The sequence below is a fragment of the Aquarana catesbeiana genome, linkage group LG05 (assembly GCF_042186555.1).
Source record: "Aquarana catesbeiana isolate 2022-GZ linkage group LG05, ASM4218655v1, whole genome shotgun sequence".
Classification (NCBI taxonomy): Eukaryota; Metazoa; Chordata; class Amphibia; order Anura; family Ranidae; genus Aquarana; species Aquarana catesbeiana.
Genome location: NC_133328.1, coordinates 371,363,090 through 371,378,555, shown reverse-complemented (window position 1 = coordinate 371,378,555; position 15,466 = coordinate 371,363,090). Strand labels below are relative to the sequence as shown.

The 15,466-nt window shown below is 41.7% G+C and overlaps 1 protein-coding gene across 1 annotated transcript in view; it reads right to left on the bottom strand.

Annotated features, from left to right (window-relative positions):
* The window catches only part of EXOC2 (exocyst complex component 2), a 357,767-nt gene that overhangs the window by 289,934 nt on the left and 52,367 nt on the right, over positions 1–15,466 (bottom strand). The window contains exon 4 of the mRNA XM_073630963.1: positions 2,042–2,155. Coding sequence (XP_073487064.1) covers positions 2,042–2,155 — 114 coding nt within the window. The remainder of the gene's footprint in view (positions 1–2,041; positions 2,156–15,466) is intronic.

The window sequence follows — 15,466 nt, the reverse complement described above, 5'->3', positions numbered from 1 at the left end:
GACTGGTCCAACTGAGTTACCTCTGAGGCCTGGTGCCCCAAACTGTCATTTAGGCCTAAATGTACCAAACAAGCTGTGTCAGATAATTCCAGTGTGTGTATATAAACCCAAACAATAGCATTCTATCATTTCCTTTCTTTCATTCTTTTAAATATACAGTTTAAGTGTTTTGTTTTATCTGTTAGATAAGTGCAAAAAATACCTATTGAGCCTGACAGAAATCCAGGGCAATCCTGTGTCTTTTGCACTCTCTAACATTTTCTCAAGCAGTATTATACTGCCCAGGTCTCTTCTGTGGAATACAGAACATCTCTCCCCTATTTTATGGAGATCGGTAGGTTTTCAGTACTCTTTCAACAGTTCCTGTCCTAGGGTGACAATGCTGCTCCCCTATTTGGACAGTACAGTTAGTCAACCAAATGTGTTACTGGCAGGATAACCAAATAAAATAGCCTGGAATAGCTGTGACATATAAACTGTACAACTCTGTTGAACAACAAACTGAAATCTTTTAGGTAGAGAAAAGTAAAAATAAAAAAAATATTAAAAAAATGGCTGCATAAGTGTGCACACCCTTAAACTAATACTTTGTTGAAGCACCTTTTGATTTTTATTACAGTAGTCAGTCTTTTTGGGTATGAGTCTATCAGCATGCCACATCCTGACTTGGCAATATTTGCCCACTCTTCTTTGCAAAAACACTCCGAATCTGTCAAATTACGAGGACATCTCCTGTGCACAGCCCTCTTCAGATCACCCCACAGATTTTCAAATCAGATTCAGGTCTGAGCTCTGGCTTGGCCATTCCAAAACTTTAAAACTTTTTCTAGTGAAGCCATTCCTTTGTTGATTTGGATGTATGCTTTGGATCGTTTTCATGCTGAATGATGAAGTTCCTCTTCATGTTCAGCTTTCTAGCAGAAGCCTGAAGGTTTTGACTGATATTTGGAACTGTTCATAATTCCCTCTACCTTGGCTAAAGGCCCCTGTTCCAGCTGAAGAAAAACAGCTTCAAAGCATGATGCTGCCACCACCATGCTTTACTGTGTGTATGGTGTTCTTTTGGTGATGTGCAGTGTTATTTTTGCGCCAAACATATCTTTTGGAATTATGGCCAAAAAGTTCAACCTTGTTTTCATCAGACAATAACACATTTTCCCACATGCTTTTGGGAGACTTCAGATGTGCTTTTGCTAAATTTATCCAGGTTTGGATGTTTTCCTTCAAAAGAAAAGGCTTACGTCTTGTCACTCTACCCCATAGCCCAGACATATGAAGAATACAGGAGATGGTTGTCACATGTACCATACAGCCAGTACTTGCCAGATATTCTTGCAGCTCCTTTAATGTTGCTGTAGGCCTCTTGGTAGCTTCCCTGACCAGTTTTCTTCTCGTCTTTTCATCAATTTTGGAGGGGTGTCCAGTTCTTGGTAATGTCACTGTTGTGCCATATTTTCTCCACTTGATGATGACTGTCTTCACTGTGTTCCCTGGTATATCTAATGCCTTGGAAATTCTTTTGTACTCTTCTCCTGACTTATACTTTTTAACAATGATATCCCTCTGATGCTTTTGAAGCTCTCTGCAGACCATGGCTTTTGCTGTAGGATGCGACTAAGAAAATGTCAGGAAAGACCTACTAGAGCAGCTGAGCTTTATTTGGGGTTAATCAGAGGGACTTTAAATGATGGCAGGTGTGTGCTGACTCCTGTTTAACATATGTTTGAATGTGACTGTTTAATTCTGAACACATCTACACCCCCAATTATCAGAGGGCGTGCACACTTTTGCAACAACATTATTTCAGTTTTTATTTTCACTCCCCCCCAAAAGATTTCGGTTTGTTTTGCAATTGAGTTGTACAGTTTATAGGTCACATTAAAAGGTGGAAAAAGTTCTGAAATGACTTAGCTTTGTCTCATTTTTTTTACATCACAGAAACCTGACATTTTAACAGGGGCGTGTAGACTTTTTATATCCACTGTATAATTCTGACTGTCAGAAACAATGGGGAATACTTAGAGAACAGTCCATCACATACCTCACAGTTGAATGGTTGTCTATTAGGTACCAAGTAGCAGAAAACTTTTCACTGTTGAAGTCGCCAGTCTTTCCAGTAAATAATGCCTCAAGCTCCTGGTGTGGAATCTTGCCTCTGTAGAAATACAAGTACGAGCATTAATTTTAAAAATATGTATACATGTAAACAGAAACCCAGCTTTCAAAAAAAAAAAAAAAAAAAATGTTTTTAAAAAAAAAAAAAAAAGCAGAAAGAAGATTTCTAGAATTGCAATTTTACTTACAAAAAAAAAAAAAATCAAAACAGGAGAAGCTGTAAATAGATAGGACAACCTGAGATGCAGACAATAGCTTCCTCTGTCTGTTTAGCTTCCTGGCAGTCAGGCAGTGTTTACATTGTGCAGTAGCCTGTCTTCATGCATACTGTCTCCCAGTTCCTCATGCATGCCAGTAGTCAGACTATAGAAAATATAATGACCATTCCAGGCACATGCACCCAAACCAGCCATTATCCTCTGTGGTAAGAGCTCTCTTGTGTACAAGACCAGGGTCAGAAGCTGCATCACAAAGTATACTTTACCTGGTCACTTAGCTGGACTACTGTATATGCTGTTTGACATCAAAAGGTCAGTACATTCAAAATGTAAGGAAAGACTACACAATAACCCACCTCTTATATGTTGCTTCTCCTTTACTTTGATCCTCCCTGCATACATTTTCCAATAAATCACTTTCTAAATTCCCTTTTTTTTTTTGAGTTTCTCTATGTGGTTATGTGACTGCAAATCTCTGGCTAGTCTTTGTGCTGAGGAGAGTCAATAAGACTACCTTATTCTAGAGAGACGTGGCATCATCCCACTGGCGTTCATAGCTCCAAGGCGTTGGGAGGGCATTGTTGGCCAGGAGACAGCTCACACCCAACAGCCACAATAGGGAGAAAGGATTGAGCTGGGGCATCAGAACTTTGCAGTCAAGTGATCACATAGAAGAATAGGAATCTAAAAGATTTGTTAGATGATGTATTTGGGGAGAATCAGAGAAATACGGAAGCAATACATAACAGGTGAGTTATTGTGCAGTCGCCCCTTCTACTTTAAGCTCTGGTTCACGCTGCTGCGACTTCTCATGCAACTTTCCGTGAACCGTCTTAATTCGCAGTGACAAAAAAAAAAAAAAAATCAGTTCCTGCACTACTTTTCTGCATCTTTCTTTGCGATATGAGTGCCATAGACTGCAATGTTAAAATCACAAAAGTTGCAAGGAAGTAATTTCTTTCTTTGTGACTTTGGCGGAAACTTTAAAGAGTTTTGTAAGTTCCAAAATAAAAGTCATTCAGGAGTGCCACGTTACCTGCAAGGTCACAAGTTGTCTTGACTACATGTTTCGGGGGACGCCCCTTTGTCATGTCATGTGACAGGAACCAGCTTGAGAAGTTATATAAAAGACTGAGGAATTGGATCAACCCTTGACCCACCCACTAAATTGAACCCATTGTGACACGTTTCCTATTCATAAAAAAGCTTAACCACTTCCCATCCGGGACAATTTTGACACTTTTCTTCTACATATAAAAATCTACTTTTTTTTGGCTAGAAAATTACTTAGCACCCCAAACATACACACATCACACATACATTATATATATATATATATATATAAAATATATAGTCCTATAGAATAAAATGATGGGTGTTGCAATTTTCTATTTCACATGGTATTTAAGTAACCGTTTTTCAAACGCAATTTTTGGGAAGAAAATACACTTAACTTAGATTTTTTGTACGCAAACACAATATTTTTTTTTGTAAAATATGATGTTACGCTGAGTAAATAGATACCCAACATGTCACGCTTTAAAATTGTGTCCATGGAATAGCGCCAAACTATGGTACTTAAAATTCTCCATAGGTGACACTGTAACCATTTAAGGACCGAGCCTCTTTCTGAGATTTGTTGTTTACAAATTAAAAAACAGTTTCTTTTGCTAGAAAATTACTTAGAACTCCGAAACATTATACATTTTTTTCTAACACCCTAGAGCAGTGATGGCGAACCTTGATGCTCATGCACTCTGCAGTGTAGTTGAGCATCATGGAAAATCTAGTTCCAAAACATCTGGGGTGCCAAGGTTCGTCATCACTGCCCTAGAGAATAAAATGGCAGTTGTTGCAATACTTTCTGTCACACCATATTTGTGCAGCGGTCTACTGATCGCGGCGATACCTCACATGTGTGGTTTGAACACTGTTTTCATATGCGGGTGCTACTCACGTATGCGTTCGCTTCTGCATGCGAGCTCGTGGGGACGGGGTACGTTTAAAAAAAAAAAAAATGTTCTCATTTATTTACCTTTTATTTTTACACATTAAAAAAAAAAGTCACTTTTATTTCTATTACAAGGAATGTAAACATCCCTTGTAATAGAAAAAAAAGCATGACAAGACCTCTTAAATATGAGATCTGGGGTCAAAAAGACCTCAGATCTCATATTTACACTAAAATGCAATAAAAAAAAATTGTCATTTAAAAAAAATGGCCCTTTAAGAGCTGTGGGCGGAAGAGACGTTTTGACGTCGCTTCCGCCCTGCATTGTTATGGAGACGGGTGGGGGCCATCTTCCCCTCACTCGTCTCCATACCTAACAGGAGACAGGATGCAATCGCCTCCGCTGCTGCTGACGGCTCCGGTAAACGACGGAGGGCACCGGGGCGGGAGGGGCCTATAAAAGTGATCTTGCGGCGAATCCGCCGCAGAGACCACTTTTATCTTGTAGCGGACCGCCCGCTGAAGAAGAGAATACCGGGGTTATGGCAGCAAGCTGCTGCCGTAACAACGATATCCTCCTTCAAACAGCCAACGTAAAACTGCGGCAGGTGGCCTGTAAGTGGTTAAACGCCTTTACAGGTTACCAGCTTAGAGATAAACGGGAGATCTGGTGCTAGAATGGTTGTGCTCTCACTCTAAAGTTTGCGACAATACCTCACGTGTGGTGCGATCAGTTTACATATGCATGCAAGAGTAACCTATGCGTTCACATTTGTGCGTAAGCACGGGAGGACGGGGGTGTTTTACAATTTTTTGTTATTTATATTATACATGGGCCACGACAGGCCTTCTTTATGGAGAGATCTGGGGTCTATTAGATTCCAAATCTCTCCTCTGACCTCCAATGCAGCCGATCAGACACAAATCGGTCTGATTGGCTGCTTTCCTGGCCGCTAATGGCCAAATAAACAAAGAGGCAGAACCAGAAGTGACGACATAGTCGTCACTTCCTGTTTCCGAGGTTACGGAGCGGGAGGAACAATGTCAGTTCCTCATCGCTCCTGGACTACCCTATCGGAAGGCAGAGCCTGGGAAAGGCAGTGGCGGGAGGGAGGTGGGACCCCCTTCCACCACCCGCAGAAGTGGTCAAGTGACTGTTCAGCCGCTATTATCACTTCTGCTGAAGAGGAAATCGTTGGCTGAAAATTTTCATACTGGGGTATGAACCTTTTTTGGCATGGCCCATTATGCCCAAATTTCCTCCTTTTTCTGCTGATTTTGTTAGACCCATGAAACTATATTGCTTTTATACATCTTTTATAGAATTTAGATGCATCTGGCTCCTGAAGAGTGGATTGAAGTCCATGAAACGTAGCGTCGGGCCTACCTTTGATGCATCAAACACACATTGACCAATTTTCAGATGTTTTTTACTTCACATGACTTTTATCTTGTTTGGGGGATTAAGATGCATAATTGTACCTACCCATGTCCCATGGTTGTATATACATTGATTTATTGTCTATATGCGACTATTTTATGTTCAATGCATGCAATGCGTTTTTATGCCATGTTGTTAATTGGTCCTTAATAAACATACATATGTTTGCACCTTTGTGAGTGTGATTGGGCTGCATCATGTGCACCTCATTCAAAGTCCCAACCTCCCCCCTCTTTTTCATGATATTAAGGATGGGGGCGCAAACTTTGCCTTGCGTCCCAATTAAAGTCCTAATTTCGCTTTTCCCCCCATTGCTTACAGCGGTTTAACAGGACAGGTTCCACTCGGAACAGGCCTTGCCATGGTCAACCAAAGAAGTTGAGTGTACATGCTCAGCATCATATTCAGAGGTTGTCTTTGGGAAATAGACATATGAGTGCTGCCAGCGTTGCTGCAGAGGTTGAAGGGGTGGGGGGTCAGCCTGTCAGTGCTCAGACCATATGCCGCACACTACATCAAATTGGTCTGCATGGCTGTCATCTCAGAAGGAAGCTTCTCCTAAAGATGATGCACAAGAAAGCCTGCAAACAGTTTGCTACAGACAAGCAGACTAAGGACATGGATTACTGGAACCATGTCCTGTGGTCTGATGAGACCAAGATAAAATTATTGGGTTCAGATGGTGTCAAGCGTGTGTGGCGGCAACCAGGTGAGGAGAACAAAGACAAGTGTGTCTTGCCTAGAGTCAAGCATGGTGGTTGGAGTGTCATGGTCTGGGGCTGCATGAGTGCTGCCGGCACTGGGGAGTTACAGTTCATTGAGGGAACCATGAATGCCAACATGTACTGTGATATACTGAAGCAGAGCATGATCCCCTCCCTTTGGAGGCTGGGCCGCAGAGCAGTATTCCAAGATGAGAATGACCCCAAACACACCTCCAAGACGACCACTGCCTTGCTAAAGGTGATGGAGTGGCCAAGCAGGTCTCCAGAGCTAAACCCTATTGAGCATCTGTGGGGCACTCTCAAACAAAACGTGGAGGAGTGCAAGGTCTCTAACATCCACCAGCTCCATTATGTTGTCATGGAGGAGTGGAAGAGGACTCCAGTGGCAACCTGTGAAGCTCTGGTGAACTCCATGCCCAAGAGGGTTAAGGCAGTGCTGGAAAATATTGGTGGCCACACAAAATATTGACACTTTGGGCTCAATTTGAACATTTTCACTTAGGGGTGTACTCACTTTTGTTGCCAGCGGTTTAGACATTAATGGTTGTGTGTTGAGTTATTTTGAGGGGACAGCAAATTTACACTGTTATACAAGCTGTACACTCACTAGCAAAGTGTAGCATTTAGCAAAGTGCCATTTATTCAGTGTTGTCACATAAAAAGATATAATAAAATATTTACAAAAATGTGAGGGGTGTACTCACTTTTGTGAGATACTGTACAATTGCTACACAAGTCATATGCCAACCGAATGTTATTCAAAATAATCTTTTTTAATCTGCAGCATTGTAACTTTCTGTAAAATGCAATATGGCTACCTGGAGGCATTCTGTACACAGATGGTGTATGGAACATCCCCCAGAAATGTAATTTCTTGCTAATGATTTTCCCAGAAGTTTGCCCTAATATACAAATAAGAATATGGGCATCCCCTGCAACAAAAAATGACATATTTTGTGAGATATTCTCTAAGGTAAATCACATCTAAAGGGATGCAGACCTTGTCACATTCCTCATTAAAGCCTTGCAAGTACAGCAGTTGACTGATCATTAAAAAACCACTCCCATTGGATTCACTTTGTGCATGGACACAGATAAATTGCTATTTCTTCACAATAACAAAAGGAAGGAATCTGCAACAAAGTTTGTTAAAATCCCTGCAATGTACATAGATCATCCAGAGGGGAATGTTTTTTTTTCAAAACAGGAAGTGGACTTACAGTCTGGGCAAAAAAAAAAAATGAAAAGCCAACAGCTACAAATACAAATATTGTAGCTTCTGACTTTTAATATAAGGACACTTACCTGTCCAGGGATCAAGCGATTTCGGCCCCCCGAGCCAATTATTCAATCGGCTTCGGGCACAGGCATCTTCACTAAGGGAAACCGGCAGTGAAGCCTGAAGGCTTCACAGCTGGTTTCCTACTGCACATGCGTAAGACACACTGTGCTTTCTGAATGGTCCCGGCACCTGCTGTATGTGTCCCAGAAGGCAGCGGGGATCAGGAGGAGGAGCCGGACATACTCAGAGATCGCTACCCGAAAGTAGGAGCGGGTACCTGTCAAAACCAGGTACCCACTCCCCCTCCCCTCCAAAAAGTGGCAAATGTGCCAGCGGAGGGTGCGAACAAGCAGAGCTTCCCCTTTTGGGTTAAATTTAAATCAGAAAGTTTTTTTTATAAATGTAGGTTTACTTTACAATTTAAAAAGAAAAAACAGATAATGGAAAAGTCATGTTGAACTATTTTTATGTATTCATTTTTTAAATAAGGCACGAGCACACAGATACACTGAGTCACATAGATACATGTGTATATTCACAACAAATTATATTTTTCATACACGTGAGCAAAGGGTGCAACAAGTAGCACTGCCCTTCATAATGCTGCCTAAATAAATGAAACCTGATGGAAGCAATATACGCAGACAGAAGAACTCCGGCCTCTCTGCTTCTTATCCTATCTTGGGAACTGCAGCAAGAGGAAAGTAATGTGGATTACAGTCTAGATGAGTCTGGCTGAGATCATACACAAGAGAGCAGGCCTCCCACATATACATGTTTTCATAGCTCACTGCTGACATGTTCCTTGCTGAGAACTTTTAACACACTACGAAGAATGGACTCACAGCAAGACGCAATTCTGGTGGGACTTACTCAACCAGCTCAAGTAATAAGTGAAGACAAAACAAAGATTACATTAACTCCTGAAAGTCAGCTGCAAATCTCATTAAAGAAGGTAATGACAGAAGTAATATGGTGCCATTTGAAGAACTAGAACAGCAGCCTTTATTACACCTACTTTGATGTCAAGTCTGCCCCTGTTACTTTCATTTACACACTAAACGTTCCTGCTTGCTAAATGAATCTATAGCTTCACACACTTCTTCTTGAAAATTTGACATGCAATTAAATCGTCAATAGAACGACTTACATGACATCCATCTCTCAAAATGAGGGCTGAGAACACAATTTAAAGGGTAACTTCATCGTTTTGAGGAAAAAAATAGCAAATTAAAAAAAAATAATAATAATAATAATAATACAGCAAATATTATTGATACACAAATGTAATTGAATGTTAATAAAAATCACTTGTCCTTTTCATTCTGCAGCTGTCATTTTCTGTAAAATAGAATGCAATATGGCAACCTGGAGGTGTTCTGTACACAAACGTTGTACAGAAGGCCACCACAAATGTCATTTCCTGCTTGTGTGATTGGCTTACTGATTTTCCCAGAAGTCTGCACTAACATACAAGTCAAAATTTGGGCATCCCCTGCAACAAAAATTTTCATTTTTGGTGAGATACTTCCAAAGGGAAATCATGTCTAAGGGCCCTTTCACACTGGGGCGGGGGCGGCGTCGGCGGTAATGTGCCGCTATTGTAAGCGGCGCTTTACCGTCAGTAACCGCCCCGCTAGCGGCCGAGAAAGGGTTAAAAACCACCGCAAAGCGCCTCTGCAGAGGCGCTTTGCCGGCGGTATAGCCGCTCTGTCCCATTGATTTCAATGGGCAGGAGCAGTGAAGGAGCGGTATACACTCCGCTCCTTCGCTCCAAAGATGCTGCTAGCAGGACTTTTCCCGTTCTGCTAGCGCACTGCTCCAGTGTGAAAGCCCCGAGGGCTTTCACACTGGAGAGACAGCAGCAGCACTTTCGGGTCGGTTTGCAGGCGCTATTATTAGCGCAACAGCGCCTGCAAACCGCTCCAGTGTGAAAGGGCCCTAAAAGGAATGGAGACCCTGGCCCTCCCCTCATTAGGACCCTGCAAGGGCAACAGCTAAAGTTACTCCCATTATAATTAACTTTCCACATGGACACAGACAAACAGCTATTTCCACAAAATAACACAAGGTAGCAATCCGCAACAAAGTTTGTTAAAATCCCTTCTACGTACAGCCTTGAAAAAGTATTCATAACCCTTGAAATTTTCCACATTTTGTTATGTTACAACCAAAAACATAAATGTATTTTATTGGGATTTTATGTGATAGACCAACACAAAGTGGCACATAATTGTGAAGTGGAAGAAAAATGATAAATGATTTTCAATTTTCTTTTACAAATAAAATATCTGAAAAGTGTGGCGTGCATTTGTATTCAGCCCCCTTTACTCTGATACCCCTAACTAAAATCTAGTTGAACCAATTGTTTCAGAAGTCACCTAATAATAAATAGAGTCCACCTGTGTGTAATATAATCTCAGTATAAATTAGGGCTGAAACAACTAATCGATTAATCGACAACTAATCGATTATGAAAATAGTTGTCAACTATTTTCATAATTGATTAATCGGTCAGCCGATTAGCTGGCCTGCATACAGAATGCATTACTTGTTTACATATCAGGAAATACAGTGAAGCACACATACAGCTCAGTACACCGTCCATACATGTCAATAAGTGCCTGAGAACTTTTAAATGTGAATATGTGAGAAGCAATGACTCATGGGACATGTAGTCCTGGGCAGGACGTGAGTGGTTCTAAAGGCAGAAGTTTTTTTTTTTACCTTGCTAAAAGGGAACTCTATACTATACTTTGCAGTTTGCTATTGGGGCACTCTGAAGGCAGGAGGAGCCAGAAGCGTCGGCGGGGGACCCCAGAAGAGAAGAATCAGGGCTGCTCTGTGAGAAACCATTGCGTATTTGGAAAGGGTCAGGGACTTTTTTCAATAAGCTTTTTTTCCTTGTTTGGTTCAATAGACTTCAATGGAAAAGCTGCAGAAAACCATGTAGTGTGTTTTTGCAGCTATTTGCGTTATTTAATCTGCCCAACAACAATCTGGCAGAAAAAAAAGCAGAAAAAATGCAAAATGTAAATTGCAGCATAGGTGTGAATAGCATCGGTGTAGCATAGGTGTGAACCGAGCCTTACGCTGGCCATACACATATCGGTTTTCGAACAAGAACAAGAAAATACGAAAATTCTTTGTACTTTCGCTGAATGAAAGAATGTCATTTGAAAATTTCACTTGCTTTTAACATTCAGTTTTAATGTAATGTAATTTCTGAACGAAAGCCACATACACTGTCTGAAAATTTCTTTGACCAAGAAGTTTTTGGTTTTGTCTCTTTGGATTTTCCCATCACCTTGGTCAAAAACGAGCATCGATTTGACCTCACTAACAATTAGAAAATCGAACGAACGTTCTTAACATGAATTTTTTTTTAAGGAAGACATTGTTTTTGTATGGACAGCATAAGTGACGACAGGCGCAGGGAGCTTTTATCAAGCCACCTGCCTATGACAAGGGAGTCTGTCGTACATATATTACAGTTCTGTCTGAAAATCGGCAAAACAGTCTTTAATTTTTTTTTCTTTGAATAAAAAAATGTGATCTGAGTCTGATGATATTGACCAGATTCAACCTCTAACAGTATATACAGTATATCTCTGTCTGTTATTCTTAGAGTGGATTAGAGATTTTGCTACCTAACTATATTGTTGGTTGTTTATATTTACAGTACCATTGATTATAGATATTTAAGAATGAATTGCCTTTTTTTTTTACTTTTCATATTAACTAAATTATACACCACACTTTTTTTAAGGTTATTATCCGATTAATCAAAACAACAAATCACCCAACTAATCGATTATGAAAATAATCGTTAGTTGCAGACCTAGTATAAATACAGCTGTTCTGTGAAGCCCTCAGAGGTTTGTTAGAGAACCTTAGTGAACAAACAGCATCGTGAAGGCCAAGGAACACACCAGACAGATTAGGGATAAAGTTGTAGAGAAGTTTAAACCAGGGTTAGGTTATAAAAAATATCCCAAGCTTTGAACATCTCACGAAGCACTATTCAATCCATCACCCAAAAATGGAAAGAGTATGGCACAACTGCAAACCTACCAAGACATGGCCGTCCACCTAAACTGACAGGCCGGGCAAGAAGAGCATTAATCAAAGAAGCAGCCAAGAGGCCCATGGTAACTCTAGAGGAGATGCAAAGATCCACAGCTCAGGTGGGAGAATCTGTTCACAGGACAACTATTAGTTGTGCACTCCACAAATCTGGACTTTATGGAAGAGTGGCAGGAAAAAAGCCATTGAGAAAGAAATCAATAAGAAGTCCCGTTTGTGAGAAGCCAAGTGGGGGAAACAGCAAACATGTGGAAGAAGGTGCTCTGGTCAGATGAGACCAAAATTTTACTTTTTGGCCTAAAAGCAAAATGCTATGTGTGGAGGAAAACTAACAATGCAAATCACCCTGAATACACCAACCCCACCTTTAAACATGGTGGTGGCAGCATCATGTTGTGGGGATGCTTTTCTTCAGCAGGGACAGGGAAGCTGGTGAGAGTTGATGGGAAGATGGATGGAGCCAAACACAGGGCAATCTTATGCCCCGTACACACGGTCGGATTTTCCGATGGAAAATGTCCGATCGGATTGTGTTGTCGGAAATTCCGACCGTGTGTGGGCTCCATCGGACATTTTCCATCGGATTTTCCGACACACAAAGTTGGAGAGCAGGAGATAAAATTTTCCGACAACAAAATCCGTTGTCGGAAATTCCGATCGTGTGTACACAAATCCGACGGACAAAGTGCCACGCATGCTCAGAATAAATAGAGATGAAAGCTATTGGCCGCTGCCCCGTTTATAGTCCCGACGTACGTGTTTTACGTCACCGCGTTCAGAACGATCGGATTTTCCGACAACTTTGTGTGACCGTGTGTATGCAAGACAAGTTTGAGCCAACATCCGTCGGAAAAAATCCTAGGATTTTGTTGTCGGAATGTCCGAACAAAGTCCGACCGTGTGTAAGGGGCATTAGAAGAAAACCTGTTAGGCTGCTTTCACACTGTAGGGGGCGCCGGCAGTAAAACAGCGCTATTTTTAGCGCTGTTTTACCGCGGTATTCGGCCACTCGCGGTGCGGTTTAAACCCCCCGCTGGTGGCCGATAAAGGGTTGAAACCGCTCGCATAGCACGGCTATAGCCGCAGTATTGCCGTGGTATAGCCGCGCTGTCCCATTGATTTCAATGGGCAACGGAGCGGTGAAGGAGCGGTGAATACACCGCTCCTTCACCGCTCCAAAGATGCGGCTGGCAGGAGTTTTTTTCTTCTCCTGCCAGCGCACCGCTTCAGTGTGAAAGCCCGAGGGCTTTTACACTGAACAACAGCAGCGGCTGTTTTGGGTCGGTTTGCAGGCGCTATTTTTAGCGCAATAACGCCTGCAAACCGCCCCAGTGTGAAAGGGGTCTTAGAGTCTGCAAAAAACTGGAGGAGGTTCACCTTCCAGCAGGACAACGACGCTAAACATACAGCCAGAGCTACAATGGAATGGTTTAGATCAAAGCATATTCATGTGTTAGAATGGCCCAGTCAAAGTGCAGATCTAAGTCCAATTGAGAATCTGTGACAAGACTTGAAAATTGCTGTTCACAGACATTCTCCATCCAATCTGACAGAGCTTGAGCTATTTTGCAAAGAAGAATAGGCAAAAAGTTCACTCTCTAGATGTGCAAAGCTGGTAGAGACATCCCCAAAAAGACTTGCAGCTGTAATTGCAGTGAAAGGTGGTTCTACAAAGTATTGACTCAGGGGGGCTGAATACAAATGCACGCCACACTTTTCAGATATTTGTTAAAAAAAAAAAATTTTAAACCATTTGTCATTTTCCTTCCACTTCACAATTATGTGCCACTTTGTGTTGGTCTATCACATTAAATCCCAATAAAATACATTTATCTTTTTGGTTGTAACATGACAAAATTTCAAGGGGTATGAATAGTTTTTCAAGGCACTGTACATAGGTAACCCAGAGGGGAATGGGTTTTTTTTGTACTCTTTAAAGCGGAGGTCCGCCCAAAAAAAAAAAAATGAAAACATCTGCTGGCTTTTAATATTAATAATAATAGGACACTTACCTGTCCTTGAGTCCATCGATTTCGGCACCGCAGCTGATAGGTGCTGCTGCTGCCGCCATTGCGAGTAAGGGAACCCGGCAGTGTAGCCTTTCGGCTTCACGCTGGGAACTTTACTGCGCATGCGAGAGGCCCCGCGCTCCTCTCTCCTACTGGCCCAGCGACAGGAGGAGGAGGGAGGAGCGCGGGCGGTGACGTCAAAAGCCGCGGTGATGTCAAAAGCCACGGCTGAGGCTCCCAGAAGTGGGAAAGGTATCCTGTCCCCCCTCCCCCCGAAAGTTGCCAATTGTGGCACCGGAGGGGGGGAGGAATCAGATAAGTGGAAGTTCCACTTTTAGGTTGAACTCCGCTTTAAGTACGATATTTTAAAACAAGGAGGGCACAGCTAGAAGTGCTGACTGATATGTCACTTTCTGCAATTTTGTGTGCAGTCAATTCTGTGTATAGTTCCAACCTGCATGTCTTGGCTCAGCAAGAGGGGGAGATGCACGAGTTGCAAAGTGCTCAGAGGAAAATCAGGAAGGTAAGACACTGTTTCAGTTTAACTCTTTGCTTTTGTGCCTCCCCAGCAGCATAGTCTGTACTCTCAGCTCACCTGCTTTCCCTAATCAATCCTTCCTCAGTACAGGCTATTTTCTTCCATTGGTTTCAATTTCTCTCTCATGCTGTCAGCAGATTGCCCTCTAGTGACTGCCTCATTGCTATGATTTTTGGCATAGTGCTGAGATCAAATGCTGCACAGAACTGGATGAGAGAACTACTGGATTTCAAACAGCATAGGTACTTAAGATTGCTCATAAGTTTACATACCCTGGCAGAATTTATGATTTCTTGGCCATTTTTCAGAGAATATGAATGATAACACAAAAACTTTTCTTTCACTCATGGTTAGTGTTTGTCTGAAGCCATTTATTATCAATCAACTGTGTTTACTCTTTTTAACCACCTCAATACAGGGCACTTTCACTCCCTTCCTGTCCAAGCCATTTTTCAGTTTTCAGGGCTGTCGCACTTTAAGTGACAATTGCGCGGTCATGCAACACTGCACCCCAATGAAATTATTATAATTTTTTTCCCCACAAATAGCGCTTTCTTTTGGTAGTATTTGATCACCTCTGCAGTTTTTATTTATTGCGCTATAAACAAAAGAAGTCCATCGATGTCGATGTTTTACTTTTTGCAAAAAAAAAAAAAAAAAAATCGCAATAAGCGTATATTGATTGGTTTGCGCAAAAGTTATAGCATCTACAAAATAGGGGATATATTTATAGCATTTTTATTAATTTTTTTTTTTTTTTTTAACTAGTCATGGTGGCGATTTCCAATTTTTATTGTGACTGCGATATTGCAGGGGACATATTGGACACTTTTGACACATTTTTGGGACCATTCGCATTTATACAGTGATCCGTGCTATAAAAATGCATTGATTACTGTGTAAATGTGACTGGCAGGGAAGGGGTTAACACTAGGGGGTGATCGAGGGGTTAAATGTGTGTCCTAGGGAAGTGATTCTAACTGTGGGGGAGGGGACTGACTGGGGGGGGTGACCGATCGGTGTCCCTTTGTACAAGGAACACACCATCGGTCTCCTCTCCTCTGACAGGACGTGGATCTGTGTGTTTACACACACGGATCC